Source organism: Pterocles gutturalis, unplaced genomic scaffold, assembly GCF_000699245.1.
Source record: "Pterocles gutturalis isolate BGI_N339 unplaced genomic scaffold, ASM69924v1 scaffold40060, whole genome shotgun sequence".
Classification (NCBI taxonomy): Eukaryota; Metazoa; Chordata; class Aves; order Pterocliformes; family Pteroclidae; genus Pterocles; species Pterocles gutturalis.
Window position 1 is genome coordinate 110,758 of NW_010147846.1, and position 22,167 is coordinate 132,924.

At 36.4% G+C, this 22,167-nt stretch overlaps 1 protein-coding gene across 1 annotated transcript in view; it reads left to right on the top strand.

Moving 5' to 3' along the window:
- The window catches only part of CDC42BPA (CDC42 binding protein kinase alpha (DMPK-like)), a gene marked incomplete at its 3' end in the record, with an annotated part of 162,247 nt that overhangs the window by 110,417 nt on the left and 29,663 nt on the right, over window positions 1-22,167 (top strand). Inside the window, exons 12-17 of the mRNA XM_010086172.1 lie at window positions 3,567-3,700; window positions 5,322-5,564; window positions 5,830-5,940; window positions 9,243-9,490; window positions 14,389-14,494; window positions 16,234-16,358. Of these exons, the coding sequence (XP_010084474.1) occupies window positions 3,567-3,700; window positions 5,322-5,564; window positions 5,830-5,940; window positions 9,243-9,490; window positions 14,389-14,494; window positions 16,234-16,358 (967 nt within the window). The remainder of the gene's footprint in view (window positions 1-3,566; window positions 3,701-5,321; window positions 5,565-5,829; window positions 5,941-9,242; window positions 9,491-14,388; window positions 14,495-16,233; window positions 16,359-22,167) is intronic.

Genomic DNA, 22,167 nt, shown 5'->3' on the forward strand with positions numbered 1-22,167 from the left:
GAAATCCAATATATCCAAATACATCTTTTTCCAGCCTTACTCTCCCAGATTCTGGCAGTTTTAAGAACTTCCAGAGGGAGGGCTTGTATTATACCTCCATGTTGAATAAAGCTCTTAGTGAACCAATTTGCTGTCTCTTTAGCTAATATCCTTTAGCCTACTTTAAAGGCTAGCTACTAATAATGATATTTGGTATTCTTGATTTAATGCTCTGAATGAAGTCAAAGGGCATTTTCTCTCGTAGTGGATCATAGCATAGGACTTCTGCTATCCTGCTTCATAACGGTTTCTTCAAAATAGGATCTTGAGAGCTAAGACATCTTCAAAGAGAAAGAAAGGAGGTACAGCAAGATGATTTTTATTTAGGAAAATTAACAAGATTCATAGAGACTGTTAGGTATCAGGACTGGAACCATAGAAATGGGCAGCACAAATCTGATTGCCCTTGTCAATCCAATTAGGAAAATGTCTGCGTCTTATGTGAGAGAAAAATCAAACACAAGTAGCGGTAGATGGATCTCTATTATACGTCCATATGTTACCTGTGTCAAGGGAAAAAAAACCAGCGAGAAAGGTTGGAGGAATCTACGAAAAATATTTGTTCTGGTTTGTATTTGTGAAAAGACTTCATTCAGTTTCTGGAAAAAAAGTGACACCCACAGAAAGAATAACTCGAACTTAACTTCCAGACATTTTATTTGGTGTGTTTAGACTCTGCCACTGCTTTATGGGGCAGAAGCACGCTATGTATGAACTGCAGATGCAGCACATAGATCATATGCTGTTAAAATTGTGTAGTCTGAAAAAAGTCTGTTACAGATACACAGTTGGACAGCTGCTCTGGTATGATGCGGCAGTTTTGTATTGTACCATAAGCGTTATTTTTGGATGTGAACATGGTTTAACTAGCTCAAGGAGGATCACTCTGGTTTGAGTGATGCCATGTTGGCGCTGTGTTAGGAGAAAGGTTTTTGTGAAGTTTCTCTACAGCTGAATGTCCCTCCACTTGCTGCTGTAATGAGGAAGAAGACAACATGATCAGAAACCTCTCTTCTGTAGCAATCCTCAGCTCAGTTTTTGACTCTTTGGGACCACTGAAAAGCAACATCTGTAAGAACAGCTTTTGAATGGGACCAGCCCTCCATAGAGAAGCATCAGGATCAGCTTCAAATTATATTTTATTCTTGACTATTGAGCTGCAACTTAGTTCATTGCTGAAGGTATTACTCTCTTCCTTTGGTAATGAAAAAAAATAAAAAACGTGTGGGAACATTCCTCAACACAACTGATAAAAGATTTTCCCTTAAGTATCCGTTAAGAACTTCCTGCTTCATGCCACATATGTATTTGTATATTTATTCTAGGTACAATATGTGCTTTTGGTTTTTGGGTTGGAAATGAATAATGTGATCAAGTGAGGAGGATGTGGAGTTGACTAATCCATCCCCAGTCGTTACATAACTTTCCCAGTATGCACTTGAATGCCTTGTCTGGTCCAGTCAATACAGCCATTAGTTAGAAAACACTCATTTGTGCCTTGCATTGTAACTAATACAAGCTAATTTGATAAAATTGGGGGGAAAGAATGTTGTATTTTGCTTGATTTTATGTTTTGGGTTTTTTGTTTGGTTTTTGTTGTTGTTGTTTTTTGGGGGTTTTTTTTGTTTTTTTGATAGAGAGATTTTAAAACTAAGTTAATGACAGAATACAGGCACGAATCAGATGATGGTCATGTCTGAATGCTTCCAAATTTAGAGGAGCTAGTTCCAAGTTTTCTGGGTGGCCTTTAAAATATCTGAACTTTCAAATCTCGATCCGATTAACTTTAAAGAAGGTTCAGTTCAGGTTCAGAGCTGAACTTTATGCTTTGGGCTCATCACTTGGGCAATGAAATTTAACATAACATCCTACAGTGGGTGTTTGCATATATTAGCTAAAATGGTAGTAACAAATAGGGTGATTAGATGGAACACTGCCATTGAGTATGCATATGTCACACCTAGCTTTTGGTTATATTCTTTAGCCTATTTTACTGCCTCTTCTGGAGCTGTAAGAGTAAACACCTGCTTTAAAAGGTAATAAAAAATGAACATGAAATTGTGTCAAATTCAAGAGTGTCGCCGGGGGGACCTTAGAAAAATACATTTTTCTTGTCTATCTAGTTTTCCAGGAAATGACAAGCTAGCATATGCTTTCAATTTTTGAGGTCAAAGTTATAATTTTTGTTCACTAAGTTACATAGGAGAAAACTTTGAGGAATCTTTCATATTGCCAAATATGTAAAGGGCAGCGATGGAAGAAGAAAACAGAGCTGTGGAACAAAGTAGTTCATGCACGGAAGAGAGATTTATCTTGGCTCACCAGAGCCATATATAAACTTTCTTTTTGCTGGTGACTTAAGAGCAGACTACATAAGAGAAGCAGTTAATGTTCTGGCTTTGAGCTACGTCTCTTACTTAAATGCATTCTTTTAAATTTTTAAACAAGAGTCAATGAATTAAAACAGTAGTGAATATTTGTCTGGGTATAAGCTAGTGGTATTCATTTGCTTATAAAATTCTTGTGTTTCAGAATTTACAGCTCTTAGAAATGGATGTGTTTTTATCTTTGATTTCTCCATGAGCCAGTCTCTTAGGGTTGCATTTATGAAAATGTGGTAAAAGGCTCTTATTAAGAGTATAGATGGGTTCCTGTTCTCTGGATAAATACATATGGTTTGAAGACCTGCCACAACTAAAATCAAAGGCAAAATATCCAGTGATTTCATAGAACTTGAAATTAACCTGCCTTCTTACGTATCTTGCTTTAAATTCATGTTTTTAAGTGAAGGACTAGGAGGGGAAAAAAACACCCACTAGCTAGAAATTTTCAGTTGTCATATTTTATGGATTTCAACTTTTCATGTTGTAGCACTGGAGCATATTGATGTGACATTATTTAGCTGTGGCTTAGAAATGTACTTTTGCTGTGTAACTGACAGTTGGTAAGAAACTGGCTGTAATAGTTTTCCTGTATTTATAGTAGTTATAAAGCAGATCACATAAACACAAGTGGTTTTTGCACTAGAAATAAGTAAAATCATCTGAAGTTAATTTTAGGTGTATCAACAGGAGAACACTTGCCAGCTCTTGAGTGACCTGTTACTTTTACTGTTTCTTTCTTGGGGAATTTGGGGGGAGGAGGGCAACTGTTTATAATTACAATGTAATAAAAGATGCACTATATATTACATCACAGTGCCTAACAGTCAAATGTATAGGTCATGTTAAATTGTACATTACAGGATTGTGTATAGACCATGACTATTATAATGTGAAAAGACAAGTTGTTACCATTTTCTGTGTTGTTTTGCAGAAAGCTGTGACCTTTTATTCTGTTGTGTTAAAAGCAGATAATGGCAGTTGAAACAACTTACTCCCTTTTCTAACCCAGATAAGAATTGCATTATTTTGTGATTAAATGGAAACCAGAACAAATACTGAAAGGGCTTCAAGCAGCTAGACTATGCTATCCTAAAATACTGATTTTTTTTCTTAACATATTTAGAGGTCTCCTACTTTTTCTAGATTCTGGTCAGCTAGAACAGCAACTTGAGGAGGCCAGCACTGCAAGGCGGGAGTTGGATGATGCTTCCAGACAAATAAAGGCTTTTGAGAAACAGGTCAGAACTCTGAAGCAAGAGAGGGAAGATCTTAATAAGGTAAAAGCATTTTGTTAGCAACTCTTCTAAACCCTAAAGACTTTTTTTTTTTGTTGTTCATTTTGCTTGAACTAACTTCCAAGTGTAAAATTAATGAGCAGACAACAAATGTGTAGCTTAACCTACTTTGCTTTTTGCTTCTTTTTTTTAAGACAAGGACATTATTTAACGTGTTGTATGCATGACTCCTGGGTGGTCCTAGGTGACTGCTTCTAGATTCTGGTGGCTGCGAAGAAGTCTTTATAGTTTCAGATTAAGGTGATAATGATAGCAGTTAGACAGAGTAAAGAACTATTCCAGACAACTAATTTAATCTGAAGTATGGGTGAGACCGTAGCAGGGGAAAAAATGTTAAGAATATGGTATTAGGGCTGCGTCACAGAAGTGTTTCCAGAAGAGAGATGTGAAAAATTAGCCAAATATGAAGTTCGAAAAGTAATTTGTAAGAACTACGATTAAAGAATAGTTTGTTTTATTTCTTCTTCTCCTCTGTCTCCCCAATTCATTGTTTTTATTATTTATAACATACTGTCTTTCATGGCTCTTTTTAGTACTCATGATTAAATCAACTTGTAAATGTAATCGGCTGTGAAATACATTAGCCTGTTTCTCATCATTATTATATTGACCCGGTATTCTAGAGTCCACCCTCAATGTTGATGTGCCAGCTGTATTTAACACTGTTTCTTTTAACCCTTAAGGCTCTTAAAACTTTGAAAGCTGCCCGTTTGTCCAAGAACGATCATCTCTCTTCTAAAACAACTTGTAGTGATTAGGACCTCTTTTTAACAGCCTTAGATATTGCTTTTAAATTTGTATAGATGTCAACAATGCCAAATATTAATTCTTCTTGCCGTTCTTCTTTTCATCCTCAGACTCGCTTTTCCTTGCTTCTTTGTTCTGCTCCGGTTTGGCTGAGCATCGTTAAACTATTGTGTTAAACTGTTGTGGTCCCTCATTTGTAGTGCAGTAGCACAGATCTGGGACACAGCAAGCTTTGTGAAGGTATTGTGCTGTAGAGTTATAACAGCACTAGCAGTGTTATTTCACATGGGTTCTTGTAAAAGAATAATTATAATATATTGCTGTTAATCACTACAGTGTTTTGTTGCCTGAAACTTTCAGTAGTATTTGATATTGTGGTACAGTGTGTGGAACTCATTCTTACCATTGCAGGTCAGTTTTCAAAAGCGGACATTTTCATAGAGCTGAGCTTTCTGTTCCCTTTTTTTAATCATTTAGCAGTTGAGATTAGTGCTATTTTTTTTTATTCATTTAAGTATCTCTTGGAAAACTATGCTAATGACATTTTTAATTAAGAGATCAAGGGTTTTTTTATATTTTAATGCAAATGCTTGAAAGCCTTTGTGTTGAACCTATAATAATGGAGTAAATTCCAACTTGATTTACGTTTATGCAGTTTTACTAACTTTAGCAGTGTAAAACCTGGCCTCATTCCTTATTTATAGAGGCATGTAATCTGTATTGTAGATGCATTCATGAAAATAAATGAATATGTAGTTTCTATTCACTCTGGAGAAGGTGTTAGATGTGCATCCAAAGACAGATTTGGCCTTGCAGCTTTCTAGGTTTATTACTTCATTCTTTTTTTAAACTGTAGGAACTGGCAGAGTCTAGTGACAGATTAAAATCCCAAGCCAAAGAGCTGAAAGATGCACACAGCCAGCGGAAATTGGCAATGCAGGAGTTCTCAGAGATGAACGAGCGGCTGACAGACTTGCACTCTCAAAAACAAAAGCTTGCCCGCCAGCTCCGAGATAAGGAGGAAGAAATGGAAGTGGTGATGCAAAAAGTAGAAAGTTTAAGGCAAGAGTTACGCAAAACAGAGAGACTTAAAAAAGAAGTAAGTGGTGAGAAGACTGTTTAGAATCTATGAAATAGTAGTTATATGTCAGGTTTTCTGACAAAGTGATTTTTTTAATGTTATCTGTAAATCTTTTAACTCTTTGATTGTTGTTTCAACCAGTACCAATTTTGTTTTCTAAGAATTTGAAGTGTCCAGTTTAGTGATGAAGATTTGTCTCTTATATTGAAAATCATCAATAGATTTTGGGGGAAAAAAAAAAAAGTAAGAATCCTACCTATTAAAAACGTATGTACTTTTGCAGCTGGAAGTCCAAGCCGAAGCTGCAGCTGCTGAGGCATCCAAAGACAGGAAACTGCGAGAAAGGAGTGAACAGTACTCTAAACAGTTGGAAAGTGAAGTAGAAGGTCTAAAGGTTAGTCTGTTTTGATATTAACACCAGCAAACTTACTACTCAACTCGGACTTAGATCTGTTTGATTGCTTTCAGATGTAGGACAAAAGGGTATTATTTGTCACTTCAGTTGATGCTGAATATTAATGCAAGTATGCATCACATTATTGTCCAGAAAAATGAGCATTTGCCTAATGCACTTTTCAGGCCAGTGTGTTCCCTGCTTACTGAAGTGTTTGTTAATACCCAATTATATTTTACCAAAGTGCTTCCATTATTACTTTGTTTAACTTTACCTGCTAAAAGTGTTCTTTTGTAGTGTAGTGTGGCTGAGTATTGAACATAAACCTGCAGCCTCTGCAGGTTTTTGTATAGGTGTTTTGTGTATTGTGTTGTTCCTCAGCGTAAGTCAAAAGAGGGATTATTTCCTCCACAATAGATGCCAGCTGATGTAACTGCAAGGGAGAAGTTTTCATGCATTCTGCCTCTCAGCCAGAAGTTGAGACATTTTTGCAGAAGAGTGCCATTGAGCATGGAAACTTTGTTTATAAAACATAGATGAGATTGCTCACACATGTGTGTGTTTGTAGGAACAGAATTTAAATAAGTCAAGAATGTTAGCTTATTTTATTCTAAGATCTAGCATTTTATACAGTGCTCTGAAGAAATTAGACTTTCTCAAAAATTGAATGAGAAAGTTTTTTAATTTCCACATGAGTACTGCTGTTCATTTACAGTGAAGTTCTGTTCCCAATGTTTTGTCCAGTAGGATAATTCTAAACTTTTTGTGCAAAATGTTGGATTAGGCCTACTCTAGTCCTAATTTACATCAGTAATGGGTTTTTTACTAGAATTCTGCATGACGTTTGTCAATACTGAGTCACAGCACAGAAAATTCTGCATTTTTTTTCAAATTCTTTTATTCTACCTTCCTTTGTTAAAGAAAAATAAGGAATTCCATTCAATGTGAAATTTGGATTTATAAAGCTTCTACTGCTGTGAATTCAGATTGTTATCTGAAAATTAAGATGTGTTTCTTCTGCTTTCCTGAATCTTCACCATCAGCAAAGCATTTGTATGACAGTTTAAGAGGTGAGAGGAATTTATTGGAGATCTATTGAGAATAAACAATACGCTGATTTATAACAACAGGGCAAGTTTATCAGAAGAGGAAAGGGGGCTCATAGCTTTCTTAGTAATATTTCACAGTAAAGTAAGCACACTTTGGATCAGATGCAGTTGTTGTGATACTGCATTATCTGTTCAGTAAAAGCTCTGCATGGCTCCTTAGTTAAATTCAGGAGGCTATCGTAGAGAAAAGGTCAATATTTAAAGAAAAAAGGAAAGTCCTGCAACGCTGACTTGCTAGGGTTCTGCAAAGTTGTCAGTAAGCGTGCAGACAAAGGAGATCCAGTGCATGTCATGTATTTGGATTTTCAGAAAAATCAGGCTCAATGTGAGTCAGCAGTGTGGCCTGGCAACCAAGAGGGCAAACTGCATCCTGAGGTGCATTAAACAGCATCTAACTATCTAATGTGCCAGGAGATGCATTATGTCTCAGTTCCACCATTTGTCCACTTCAAGCAGGCATGTATGAAAACATCTGTTTGGAATTTGTGCTTACATCAGTTCAAAACATATTCTCTGTTTACTGTATTCCTCTTGTTCTGTAAGCCACTGTACAATACTATCCAAGTCTCTTCTGTTGCACCATCTGTCTTATGGTCTTAGTAGTATCTCTTTATTGAGGAAAAAAAGGTGAAATACCATTAAAACATTTTATGGACCTGATAGATGATGTTGCAAAGCCTAAACTTTGTATGTGCTCCATTGCCATATATGTGTAGGCAATTCAGCATGTTGGGCAGTAACAAACATTAAGTAGTTAACTGCTTGTGCATGACAGACAATTCCTATACTTTCTTGGGTTTTTTTCTTCCTTTTTTTTTTTTTTTTTTTTTTTTTTAAATCTTTATTTCTCCAAACCGTCTCCTGTTAGGATGGCATCTTCTTTCTCCAATTTACCATTCTGCATCCTGAGGGCAGGATTTTACTCTTAGATCAGAACAGATGGTCATTTTGATGAGTTAGAGAAAACAATGCAGTAGCAGCACATATCTGGCTCATACATTTAGGGGCTTTTGCAGTGTTCTGCTGACAGTAACAGCAAGGCCCAGCTTTCTGGTGGAATTTGTCATGGTAGAAATTCAGCTCATCTGAATGTTCTACAGTGACATTTAACTCTTAAAGACTATTCATCACCAAAAGAAAATTACCAAAACCCCTGATTAATTAAGGGTAACTGAAAGGATTTTAATATCTCATGGTAAGAATGGAGGTATAATTAACAAAATATCTTTGATCCTACTGAAGGTGTGAGACAGTCACCGTAAGGAAGCAGGTTTTCCAGTTACCTGCACTTTCTCAAAACAGTGTTTTTATTAATTTCCTTTCCTTACACTACCTTTAATTACATATTTAGAAAAGTAGAAGAAATTCCAAATGAAGTTATACATGTGTTTCCATTAAAAAGTGTTTCCGTACTTGGATTTCAGTGCGTGTCATGCCACTATCTCATTTTGAACCTGATCTTGCTCCTCCTCTATGTTATGGCAGGACATTGAGTTTAGTGAGTGCAGCATTTGGTGCAAATGTGTGTATGTATCCTGAAGCAATGTGTAAAGACTATTGAAATGCCAGAAGACCTCACTAAGAGAGCTCTGCAGCTGTGAAAAGTGAAGTAATTACTCTTATTGTTTAAAGGTTGTTTTTCCTTTTAATCCACTATGATGTAAATAGTCAGTTTGCTTAAAGTAGGTCAGGTTTCCCTCCTGGTTGCTGCAATCCATGTAGTGTTTCTGTTGCTGGATTTTAGCCTTCAGTTAAGCCTCTGCTTGTCTTTGTATAGTTTTTCCACAAATTATTTGTGCTTTAAAATGTGTTGACTGTATATCATAGTCCTTATTCTCCATTCCTGAAAGCCACTTGAACTTAGTGCTGTCAGCCATGTGAGTGGGAGCATAAAAATCTTTTAATTCTGTGGTCACCTCCTGACTGAAGGGGACTCTGAATGTGGCCAGCGATGTTTAAAGTGATGATCAAATTTTCAGTGGCCTGAAAACTGTTATTGCATTTAAATCACAAAATGATCAAGAGTGCAGTTCAGATTTATGCTCTAACAAATTTTCAAAAAAAGTTGAGATAGTTGTGTTTAACTGAAGTCTGTAATGGGATATTTTCTAAACATAGGCTTATGAATACTGTGTTGTTATTAAGCATAATTTTCAGGATTCTTGAGTGCTAAATTGAGGCTGTTTATTTTAGCAAAAACAGGTTGGTCGTTCACCTGGGGTCAGCAGTATAGAACACCAGCAAGAGATCACTAAATTAAAGGCAGACCTGGAAAAGAAAAGTGTATTCTATGAAGAGGAACTATCTAAACGTGAAATAATGCATGCTAATGAAATAAAAAGTCTGAAGAAAGAACTACGGGATGCAGAGAGCCAGCAGCTTGCCCTCAAGAAGGAGATCATGATTTTGAAAGACAAGTTAGAGAAAACCAGGAGAGAAAAGTGAGTATTACATGGAATTTACCTTCAAGCTCAAAACATGTTTTGAAGTCTCCTAGTATGTTTCCAAACACACTATCACTTCCTTCACTGTAGTGCAGACAGGTGCATTTTGCCTGAACTAATGCCAGGGTTGAAAGTAGTCACCTTTAAAAATACCACAGAGAAAAACTCCACAACTCTGTACTGAAAGAGTTAAATTTGCAGCAGAATTCTTGCAGTAGCTGACCATTCCAAAGTATGTAACTTGAATTGCACACTTGCAGCTTGGGCTAATATGTTGCAGTTTAAAATGGGTTTTTTGAAGTTTTTTTCTGTTTGGTATTTTCATCTTTCGATGCAAAACTAATATATTAGAGATCAACTATTGCTTTCATTTGCGCCAGCACAGGAACAGTCACGTAGTGCGGACTAAGGCTAATCCATGCTGGGTTCCATCCAGTGTTAACATCAGTCATCAGACTACTGTTGGCATAAGCTGCTTTATCTCTTCTGACATGGTAATTTGTCAGAGACCTGCTTTTTTCTCTCCCACGTGGTGGAGCTTATAACTGGCCTTGAGAATGTTCCTTCAGGCATTCATCAATAACAACAAGTTTTTCTGTTATAGTGTAGTACTGGAAATAGTCATAAATTGAATGTGTTCATTTTCGTTCATAAAAAATTCAGAATACTTTATAGAGACTAACACAGATGCTTCTTTTTGCTGCTGTAAGATAACAAAGGAAAAAAAACATGGAGAAGTTCCTAAAAAAAACTTTAGTGAGTCCTTAAATTTTAGTAGTAGATAAAATAAAGACTTTCTCAAAAAAGCTTATGCAAATAGAGGTGGAAACACTGCTTCTCTGGTAAATTATTTCCTGCAGAGGAAGCAGGTCATACAGCCTAGAATGCAGTGGATGAACTGTTTCTTCCTAGAATATAGCTATTCATAGGCTGGGAATATTAACATAGTAGTTTGCTGCTTTGTTCTAGTTTGAGAGGTAAAGCTTGCATCAGCAGCTTGTTTTCATTGTACCACAACTTAATGGTCTTACTGATCTGTGAGTTACAAATGCCTAAAAGGCTATGCTGTCTCATAATATATGAAGGTGATAGTATGTTACTCCTTTAATGCCATCTCAGTCCAGTGTCTCAGAAGGAGGAATATTCAATAAAGGATCATTAAAACCTCTTTCTGCAGGCTAACTGTTGCTAAAGATGATGCCTCCAAACACTGACCAGACCAAAAACTCCTTGGAGTTTTATCAGAACCAATCTAATGTTGTACAGCTACAAAAGTTCTAACTACATGTCCATCTAGTGAAGTAACAAATGGCCTAACAGTGCTGATCTGCTTCATGCGAGCTAGTTCATAAACCTTCTTTTGATCTAGTTTCTCTCTATAAGGATAACTGGATGCAAATCTAAAATGAATAAATGTAAATGTAACCATGTGTTTCTGTATGTATTTCAAATGTTGCTGTAAGAGGATATTTTAAAGCATGAAACAGAAGTGTGTCACATAACCAGAAACCAACATTTGGCTCTTAATGGCAAGGGCTTCAGCGTCATACAAAGTCAGCTGTCCAAGCACATGATGAGTGATTAATGAAGACCTAATCTTAACTGGGTTTTGTTAAACAGATCTGCAGAATGTCATGCAACTGTTCGGACTACACAGAAATGCAGAAGTCCACTGTTCAAGGTTTGCTACAGATTGACTTCTGTAGTAGTTCAGGGTTTTAGAAGGGAAGCTTAACTATGAGGAATGGAAGAATTGCTGCTCAGTTCCCAGTATTTGATAGTTTATCTTAAGAGGACATGGATTTTTTTGTTTCTGCTTACACATATTGTTTTTAGCTTCTGTAATCAGGCATGTGAGGCTTTTTTTGAGTCTGCCAGTACAGGGGTGTTCAATGTAACTGTTGAAAAGGAAGCACCTGGAGGCTTTATGCTGAAATAAGTGGAATTATTTCAACAATAGGCTTGGGGGCGGCTTGGGGTTGGAGTGTGAGTATACAGTTTGGGAAAAAGATTTTAGTAGATGAAAAATAATCTTTAGTGCATATTTAAAAAAAGGCTTTGATAAGAGGATGCAGTTGCATTACTTCATGAAGGCTATAGTATAGAGTGAATAAGATCTCAGTCAAAATCTGTATGTACTTTTTAATGGTGGTGTGTTTTTTCTTTGTTTCCTTAAATTTAAGCTTTCTTACTATTTCTTATTTCTTACTAACTTTTTTCTATTCCCAACAGTGTAAGTCTTCAAGGGAGAGAAACTACCTTTCTGTACAAAACGATTGCCCTTTGCTAAAGTCTGATAAACTGCATGCTATTAAAATTGGGAATGTAGGAACACAGTATCAGGCCAGTGATCTGTGTAGCACAATATTCCATTTCTTCGAATTGTCATAATGAAATATTTCAGAAGAAGGTGCAAGAAACTGTGTAAAATAAACCATGTTTGTAGCAGTTTCTTTTAAACCTGACATTTAATGATAGTTTTATAAAGCAGAAAGCTTTATAAAACAGTGTTTGCTGGTTTTAAATTGTGTGGTATAAAGAAGCCTGGGGGCTGGTGTTTGTCTCAGGTCTACTTTTCTTGGTTTCAAAGCAGTAAGATAAAATATTTCTCTACTTTGTACAGCCACAATAAAAAGCTGGAGTGACAAAGTGATACCATAAAGCTGTATTTCACATTGCTTACATGTGGTTTGCTGCAGTTATACTGATAAAAAGAAAGCTGAATCATGTATGATTTCTTAAACTTGAAGCATGGATACATAGCTAAATTTTAGATTAGAGAAAAAGCTTGATGGGAGAGGAGGATGCCAGGCTTCAAAGCAAATGCGTGATTTTGATCTTCCTGGCTGTCCAAGATATGCTTATGGAGCCTGTCACAGTTCTGTGGTTTGCTGCATTGATATTTGGGTATGATAGATTATACCCATGTTCTCCTCTGTTTAAAATTTGTCTTTTTTGTTTCTGTATTATACTATAGCAATCTTACTTACTGGGTTAGTGACAACCACCAGTTAAGAATTAAGAACATAAAATACAGGAAAGTATGAATCTTTGGTCTCCTTTACCAATCCAAAGCTTCCTTGATCCACCACCATTTATGGCTGCTTTGGGCCTTAAAGCCTTAAAAGAACAAGTTTTAGACAAATACAGAACAAAAAACCCTAAACAAGGCCATAAAAACATAAAAGCTAAATAAAAGAAATGCTTAAATAAATTAAAAATTAGTTCAGTCTACTCTCTGAGAATCAGCTTTGATTCTACGCCTTGCAAACAGAAGCAGGACCTGTTATTAATTCCCCTGACAGCCAATGCTTTAATCTCTTCCTGCCTTTTCCCTAGGCTGCTCATCATATGCATGGAATCTGTTGATACAGAAAAGGAATAGTGGTGAATTTCAAACTTGGCGTTTAAACAGTAACGATAGTATGTTACTTTGCTAGGATGTAGTGTTATGTTTCAAAGGATGCCTAGCAACATAGAATTTCACCCAGAGCCTAACATGCTGTACTAGATTTCAAAGAGTAGTTGAAGCACTAAATGAATTTCAAATTAGGAATCGGAAATTCAAACCAGCATTACTCTTAACCGGGTTCACTGTAACCACTGACACTTCTCATCTTTAAGGGTGTTGTCTCAATTGACAGAGTTGTAGTGGTTCTGCATCTCAGAAAAAGAGGCGAGGGTGTAGTTTCTCTGTTCCACAGTGTAAAATTCTGGTGGGTATTCAGAAGAAAATTTGCAATGTTCAAGGCAAGGTTTCCCCTTGAAATTTTAATTTTACAGAGCTAACCTTTTATGTTGGGCACTTTTTCAAACCTTTTAAGGCTGGACACTGGTATTTGCTGAATGGATATTTACTCTTATCTATGGCATTTATTGTATAGTTCCATGAGCCTACTGATGAACTTTGTACGAATTACCTGAATAACTGTGAATACAAGATGCCACAACATCATCTTACTGCAACTTTGCACATGTAGTGAGTCTCGAAAGAGTGGATCTGAGGTGGGACATATATGTCTACAAAATTGTAGTCCACCACTTTAAGGAAATTAGAATGTTTTTTGTCAGAGGACCTGCCAGGTTCTCATATTCATTGTGCAAGACCAAAGTTGATGTCAAGCAGAATCAACCAGGGGTTCTCCTCTATTCAGTGACATCCACAGAAGGGAAGGGTTGGGGGAAACAGCTACTTTGAAACTCTTTTTCAAAAAGAAGGGTCTAAGCCTGCTCTAGAATCTGGTGAAACTAGGAGTGTATAGGTTATCCATCCACTTCTTGCTGATAGTAAGTATACGGTGACTGAATTAACTTTTGGAGTGTATCCTCTGGCTGTTCTAAGTTGTCCAAAGGCTGCTGTCCATGTAAGTTTTTCTCATTAGAGATCCAGGCCCAAGTGCTCTAATTTAGCTTCTGTATGTTCTGGTTTCATATGTGGTCATTTCTGTCTGTCATTCTGGGTGCAGCGTGGAACTATAGAAATGAGTAAGTTAAAATAACATTTCTGTGAGCTGAGAATTTGCCCTGAATGTCTCAGAATATTGACACACTTTGGCCTGGAGAATTACAGCTGCTCAGTGTTTGAAGGATCATCTGAAGAATAAAATATGTATAAGTGGATTGATAAACATTAGCTCAGTGGAGCTCTATTAATTCCATACTGAAGGAAAGATCGTTGTTTAATGATAAAATGTAAGACTGTCTTACAGTCCTAAGATTATAGTATAATATATTACTTGCTTAGTTTTAATAGGTTGTGGTATTACCGATGTAATACTCTCCTTTCAGCTAGCGTATGCATTGATCTTGATATATATTTAAGTAGAGTGTGATGAGTTTTAGAATAGCAAAATTTCCTAATTCTCTTTCTAATTCTGCTTCATTTTATTTCTTAGCCAAAGTGAAAGGGAGGAATTTGAAACAGAATTCAAACAGAAGTACGAACGAGAAAAGATTCTGCTAACAGAGGAAAACAAAAAACTTTCAAATGAACTTGATAAGGTGAGTCCTAAGTTTACAACTATGGTATGTTATGTACAAATTTGACAATATAGAGCTGTATTGGTTAACTCTTAATTGATAGCAGAAATTAATATTACACCAAAGGTGGTGATGAATGTTTGATTTGAAGAGACAATATCTACATGCATCTGAATTTGAGAATGTGTGCACATATATATATATATGTATATATGCACATATGTGTATTTGTGTGCAGGAATTGAATAGACATGGTCTTATGGTTTAGTAAGATTAATGTTAGACAATATCTTAAGCAAAAAAAATATTATTTCATTGTATGACCTAAATGTAAAAATACGTAGTCAATGATGTGATTACATAGGGTATATTTGCACGTCAATTACTGTGAAATAACAGGGCGGCTCCCACCTATTGAGATTAAGTGTTACTTTGAGATATTAAAAAAAATACAAATGATAAGGCATATGAATTGAAGTGCATTGAGCAAGGAATAATTATGTTTCCTGCATTTAGATTATCTCTTTATTGTTCATTTTGACAGGTTATTCAAGTTCATTGTGGATTAGCCGAGTCTTGCTAAACTTGCCTATTCTTTTTGTAATGCATTAAATTTTCTAAAAACGTGATGACAGTACAGTGTTCTTCAAAGCAAGCATGTTTGCATGTCAGTGTTCAAATTTAAGTATATTTTCATACCAGTATAAGCAGTATACTATATATGCCTATGTGTAGGCTTAGCCCAAGAACAGTAAGAGACTAGTCAATTTTATAGGTTTTCTGCTTGGTCTTTTATTTCTTTTTTTTTTAAATTTGGTTAGCTTTGTATTTTTCTTCTCAAAGGACATTTAACAAATAGATATATTTAAATCATAAGCCCATTTAAATGCTAAATATTGAGTGGAGTACTTGTATTAGGAGTAAAGAGCAGACTAGATTAAAATGGATATTTTTCATCATTTTGATTTGTTAATATACTTCAGTGCTAAAGGAAGTCTTTCACATGAGATTCATTCTCACAAGCAGGCCTTCCTATAAAGTCTATCTGATCTCTGATTCCAGTTTGACTTTCTGAATAATTATTTAGCCTAATGAAGGTTTAGTTCCCAATACCAACTCAGGTTAGCGGTGGCTTTTGTCTTGCAGAATGTGGATGTATGAATGACAGCTATGTGAATGCGAGTGAGGTTAATTGCTAGGTATAACATATTGTACTTAAAGATATGCATTTAATTTCAATTTCCCTGTCTGCGAGTAAAATGAAAAATAGAGAATGTAGGACACCTGGAGAATTACAGGACTGACTTGTGCCTGTATCTCTTAAGCCTCTCATTCTCCATGGTTACTATACAAGGGAGAGGTTCAGTAGTTTTATCTGAGCTACAACAATTTTTGTGCCCTTGCTTTGCTCTTTTAATGTATTTTTTTCTTTATAGGACATTCCACGCCTATATGGTGCAAAGCATAAACCTTCTAAGAGTTGTAGAAGTATTTGGAGACTAATTCTCAGAAAACTAATGAATTAATTAAAGTAAAAATGTAGCCCTAGTCCTTAAAAATAGCCTTTCAGTAGAGCTAAGGTCATACAGGAGAAGAGATTCTGGCTTTTATTGTTACATGATGTTTATTGTGATGGATAGTACCAATTTTTAAAGCAGATGCACGAGGTGGGAGAGTGGAGCACATGGCTTTGAAGTATGCGCAAAGATGGAGTCACAGCAGCTTTATACATTTAACAAGTTGTTTAAATTCTCCTTCAGCTCACCACCATGTTTGAGAGGCTGAGCATGAATAACCGGCAGCTGGAAGAAGAGATGAGAGACCTGGCTGATAAAAAGGAGTCCGTGGCCCACTGGGAGGCCCAAATTACTGAGATCATCCAATGGTGAATACTCTGCTCTAATGTCATTGCAGAATTCCCTCCATATGTGGTAGGGCTGTTACTGAGGTTTTGCCTTTGCACATGGCACTTGTAAATGCTTAGGTGAAATCTCACACTCATCTGGGATTCTACTTTGTTTTTGCTTGATATTTAAATAATATCCAAATCCAGAAAATTGTGTTCCTCCTTAAGAGCAAAAGTGTCTTGGCAGAACAACATTTTAAAGTGGAGAAGAATCATGGCCATTGGGTGTGGCTTGTGGCTTTGGAAGAATGCTGGAAGGAGTCATGTGCTGAGCTCACGCCTTTGAGAGGGAGCAAGCCTGGGAAAAGCAGTGGCTGAGAGTATTTGTGTCTCGGCATTAATTTCCTTCATCTGCTTGGCATGTGACAGAATGAAACAAATAGTGCAGCTTGTATGTGATTTTTTTACAAGGGAGGGCATTTGAGACTACCACAAAGCTAGTGAAGTGATGTTTCTAAGAATACTTTTGCTAAATAGTGACGTTATGTTTCTAAAGTCTTCTATCCAGTTCTAGTAAATTAAGGGGAAAAAAACCCAGCAAGTTGAACCTACTAAGAGAAAAAGATTGTTTTATCTAGGTGGCCTTTATTTTTCTTCTCCATGCCTGCTTCCCTCCACTCCCCTTTTACGGTCCATTGCAGTATTTAGCATCTACAAAAACAGTTTGCATCCAGACTTTTTTTCCAAAGACCATCCACTTCTGGGAAGATTCCATCATCATATACTAATCTTTTTATGGTTTACTACTTGATTTCCACCTCCCCTCCCCCATTTTTCCCCTCTCATGTTACTGAAAAAATCCAATTTGTTGTGTCAAAGCAACAATGGGAAACATTTGTTTTAATGAAACCTAGTTTGCTGTTGTTGTATAATTTTGTTGTCCAAATACAGAGAAGTTTGGGTTTTGAATATAGCTATGTGAATATGTAACAAGAAAGAAGGGCTGTCCTTTAGGTCTGTCATTTCACATTCTGTATTGTTTTAAGTTAATGCTTACTTGTCTTAATGCTCCTAGTAAGGAAACCCCATTTTTCATATTTACGTGTGAAAGCACTCGTAAAACTTGTCAGTTCTGGAAAAAGACAAGTCAGAATTAGTTGTGTGTTGTTTTACTTAACACTGTAAAAATGTAACAACAGCCGTTAAGCATGTCCTTTCTCCAATTTATTAGAGTGTTTAATATTTTAAGATGTACTACTGATGTGGTTCAGGTATATGATAAAGCATCTTACAGATTGTTAGGGATGTCACTGTGGAGTAAAACAGGCTTGAGATTGAGGGGGTTTTTGTTATCTCTAAAGATACTTAATGAAAAAAGATCAGGAGCATGCAAGACTAACTTTCTGAATGAAAGATACCATTTTACTGATCCCTTATGATGATGTAGGTTCTTTTATAAAGTATGGAGCTAAAAATTAAAGAATTATGTGAAAAGGAATGAAAAAGTAGAAGTACTGTGGGCAAACATGAAGGAGATAAAAAAATCTGGCTTGGTTCCAGTTTTTGATCACTGTACACAACTCAATTTTCCCTCCATACTTCTCTCTCCTTACATTAATTTTCTTTCAGCTGTGTGAGGCCATATCTTAGCTCACATTTTTTTCTTATTATGTTTAGATTTTCTATGTGTTACCCAGATAATCTGGTACTGTCCATCTGCTGTCCTTAGAATTCAGTGCTGATTACTGAAACTAGGTCCTCCTCTGGGGATTTTTTTGCTGTGCAGCATGGGTTGTTGTGATGTGAAGTATTTAAACTTCTATACTAATGATAAACTTTTTAAAAGCAAAAACTAATCTTATTTAATTGGTCACAGCCTATGTTTTCCTCAGAAGAACATGCAATTTAAATCCACACCTGTCCACCTCTTCAGTATGGCAACAGAATGCCTTGGAGCTAACAAAGTAGAGTAGAGCTTGTAGGCTCCCTCTTCAAAACTAGCAGTTTTTTCACATCATATTACTTTAAAATATGTATTTTGGGTGCATACTATCTACCTCTTAAAAATGGATTTTGCCTACCATCTTCTTTTTGTACCATGATTCATGAAGCATAGGAGGCAGTAGATGAACTTAATTACTGGTTTTGTAAATGGTTTGCTCAGCTCCCTCTGATAGTTCAAGGAATTTATTCTAGCCCTGGTTTAAGTAACACAAGCCCAAGGAGTCCATTATTTCCTTTGAGTGCTTTGCCATCTAATAGATAGCCTCTGTCAGGAAATCTGCCCAACTATTTGAGTCCACACCTGGGTAGTTAAGGTAGTAGATGTCTTCACAACTCCTTGGATCCTTCTAAATTATTCTTTCAGATTTTATAACTTTTGAGTAATTTTAATGGCCTATCATGTTCCCTTAAGCCTTTCCCTGCTTTCTTACTGTGCTCTCTTGCATCTTGTTTAGGGCAAATGTATAAAAACCTTTTTAATTTTGTTGGTATTATCCCAAGATGCCATAAATATAGCCAAAATCTTAATATAAACACTTGAATCAAACTTTCATTGCAAATTCTAATGTGGTAGCAATAGACCCTCACAGATCGTTCAGCTTTAATGGAGCTATTATATTGACAAGTTTATATTCGCCAAATCAGTCATCATTCCTCGACAAGAGTAAGAAATATTGAGGCTTTTATAGTCTGCTATAAATTTTCCTGTAGGAAATGGGAAAGAGATTCATTGCATAGGAGGTTAATGCAGTCACTTTAAAAAAGGAATCTTTTAAATAGCTATGGTACTGTATTTCTGTTCTGTTGCAGAAAGGAGGTCGATGGAAGTCTTGGTAGTGATTCCCAGAGTACTTGGCAAGAATCTTAACTTGCTGGTCTCTCTGGGAGGGATTCATGTAACCTAGTTCCAGAAGTCCTAAGGTAGACAATTAAAATAAATTCCATTACTTGTACTGTAGAAATAAAATTTTCTTCCCACTGATGGGAAAGGAAGCTTAGACAGCTAGTTCAAATTAAGAATTCTGTATTCTTGAGTATGTTTGTATGGATGACCTAAATCCCATCTGATTTTACCTGTAGAGTGGATGTTAGGCTTAGATTCAGCTGAGGCCAGAAATTGTGACTGTTGTTTACCAGAAGATTCAGTTAATATTCTCCTTGTTGACTAGATATCTTTTCAATCAACTGCAGAATGGTTGATTTTTATCTTAATTATTTATTTCAATTTAAAAAAAAAGAAAACAAACAAACAAACCCTTCTGCATTAAATCAAGCATTAAAAAGCCCCAAAGTTGTTATCCGAGTTCTTAAAACTGATTGCTCTCAGGAGAAAGCACACACAAATTTTGGAAAAGATTTAGAGAATGATGATACTTTGAAAAACTAGTACAATTCTGGGAAAATTGAATTATAAGAAATGTTGAAAATTTTTAGAGGAGTAGTTTCAAAAAACAAATTTTGTTTGAGAGGGGAGAGGGAAAAGAAATAATTAAGTTGGAGGTGTTGAGCATAGTGATATTAAGACAGAAATTTAAAAGCTTTGAGAAACTACAGGGGAACTGGGAGTCCTGACTCTCAGACTTTGATAGGGTTTTCAAATCGGCTGAGATGCAGCTTGGCATAAGACCCCAGGGCTTCAAGACCAGTCCTGTTCAGCAAAATTCTCTAGTCATCTGGGTCCATTTTGTATTGTAAACTATCCTGGATGGAGAGAGACAGTATCTGACTTTCCTAGCAGCCGGACAAGTAACGTACTAGATATTAATCAATGGTTATTTGAAGGTTGTCGTGATGTTGGCTCCAAGCAAAAAGTTAAATTTATTTTACAGAAATTTGTATGATATCACTGGTCTAGGTTCTTTATAGATAATGAACTAAGCTTGCAAGGGAACTTACGTTATGTATGAAAAAAGAACAGTTAATCTAGTCTAAATTTTCAGTAAAGAAAGAAGTGACTCTGGGTGGAACCCGAAGAACTTTTCTTCCTTAGGTTTTTTGCTGTGCTTAGTAGGACTCTCTGTAAGAAGGCAGGCAAGGAGAGAAGCATAGTAAGGATAACTTTACCATTCTTACTCCATGTTTTTTTTTAAAAGGCAAACCAAACCAAAAAAAACCCCAGCAAACCAGAAACAAATCAAAAAACTCCCAAGAGCTCCTGGGTTCTCATAATGTTTCATCAATGTATCTCATTATCGAGAGTGTGTTGCCATCTAGTGGGCTCTCGCGCCAAATTGTACTCCTTTTATTACTATCTTTAGGAGTCTGAGGAGTTTCTTTGAACTCAGTATAGTTTTTTGCAAAAAGTTGACTTTATATGTATATTTTCGTTTTCTAGATTTCTGCATGTTCTGTGGAACATCTCTCTGAGGTTATGGCATGTGCATCTTTTCAGAGTTCAGAGTCTGAAGGTTCTGTGCGTCATAAACCAAATAACGGAAGTGTTTTCTTACCTTCCATAAGTAAGGATCTGTATGGCATGATAAAAATTTACAAGGAAATTGGATATTTACAGTTTTTCAGCTTTAATTAGAAACATTAAAAAATAAGGCACCAATTCAATTTATTTTTAATCTGACATGGTCCTCTTTTTCTGCAAAGATTTTGCGTGTCATTAAAAACAGAGTAGAGCAAATGCTGATTCCTAAATCTCTTTGCCCTTCTTTTATATCAGGAAAACTTAACTTCTCACCTTGAGAGCCTCACATTCTTTTCACTCCCGTTTATGCTTTTTTTTTTGTGTAGGTATTTATGCACACCCCCCGCACCCTCCCAAAAGCATCTTATGTTACTTCTCACGTCTTTTGCCCACCCTTATACCCTAAGTGTTTTGTATAGGCCAAGATTATCTGCATCTGCTTGTCCAAATGTGTCATCCAGAATGTTGTGGGTGAGAAAAGAGTTGGTATGCTGCTTCTGTTAAGGTCTAGTATACCTTGGGAAAAATAGTGACTCAATATCAAAACTCTCACTGACTTTATAATAGAGGCAGGATATGTGGCTTTTTTCCTGGGCTCCTCCGCACCCCTTGAACTAAATTATAAGCAGGAGACAAGGAAGATAAAGCCCAAAGCATGAAGAAGTACTTATTTTCATGTTGGGTGTGAGTTTTGTGGCAAGTGGTCGCTATTTTTGCATTAGCCTTCTCTGTGTTAAAGCAATCTTCCTAATATAAATCTTAAACTGCACAGCCAGCAGTCACTGCACCCTGTAGATGTTTAGCCCGTTGCTTTGCATCCTGATCTTGCCCTAACACCACTATGGAAAAACTTCTGTTCCTCCCTTGCCTGTGGCAGTTCAGAGGATGTGCTCTTTGTCTTTCTCGCCTCCTGGTGACTGTAAATCTTTGTTGAAACATTGTATTATTTTTGTTAATTAATGGTAAACTTGCAGGTAGCACAATTTCAGTATTTGCTGTGTGTATGAACCCCATAGTATCAACCAGAGATTAGGTTGCTGTATAGGCATGGAGGGGGAATCACGTTCTGCAGAAAGGTCACTAAGAGACAAATTCATCCTTCTGGCCAACTCTCATCTCCAGTCCAACATACTCAGGATTACAGTTACTAAGGAAAGATCAGGAAGCAAGGATAAGTTAGTTTCCATCAAGTAGAAAATCCCTTTTCCCACTTACCTATAAGTTATTTAAAACCATTTGGTGTTCATTACTTGGAGCACATCCTAAGCGTTTCTGTGGCTAGCGTTGATAGATGTAACTGTGATCAAGCTGTCGTGTTAGATGGGTGGTCTCTGAGACCAGCTCTGAGTACGCCCTGGTGTTGCAGAACTTAGTTTGTTCTTCTGTGGGCAAGGTGAGTATGTCCAGGGCCAGGCATGTGAGGTGAAA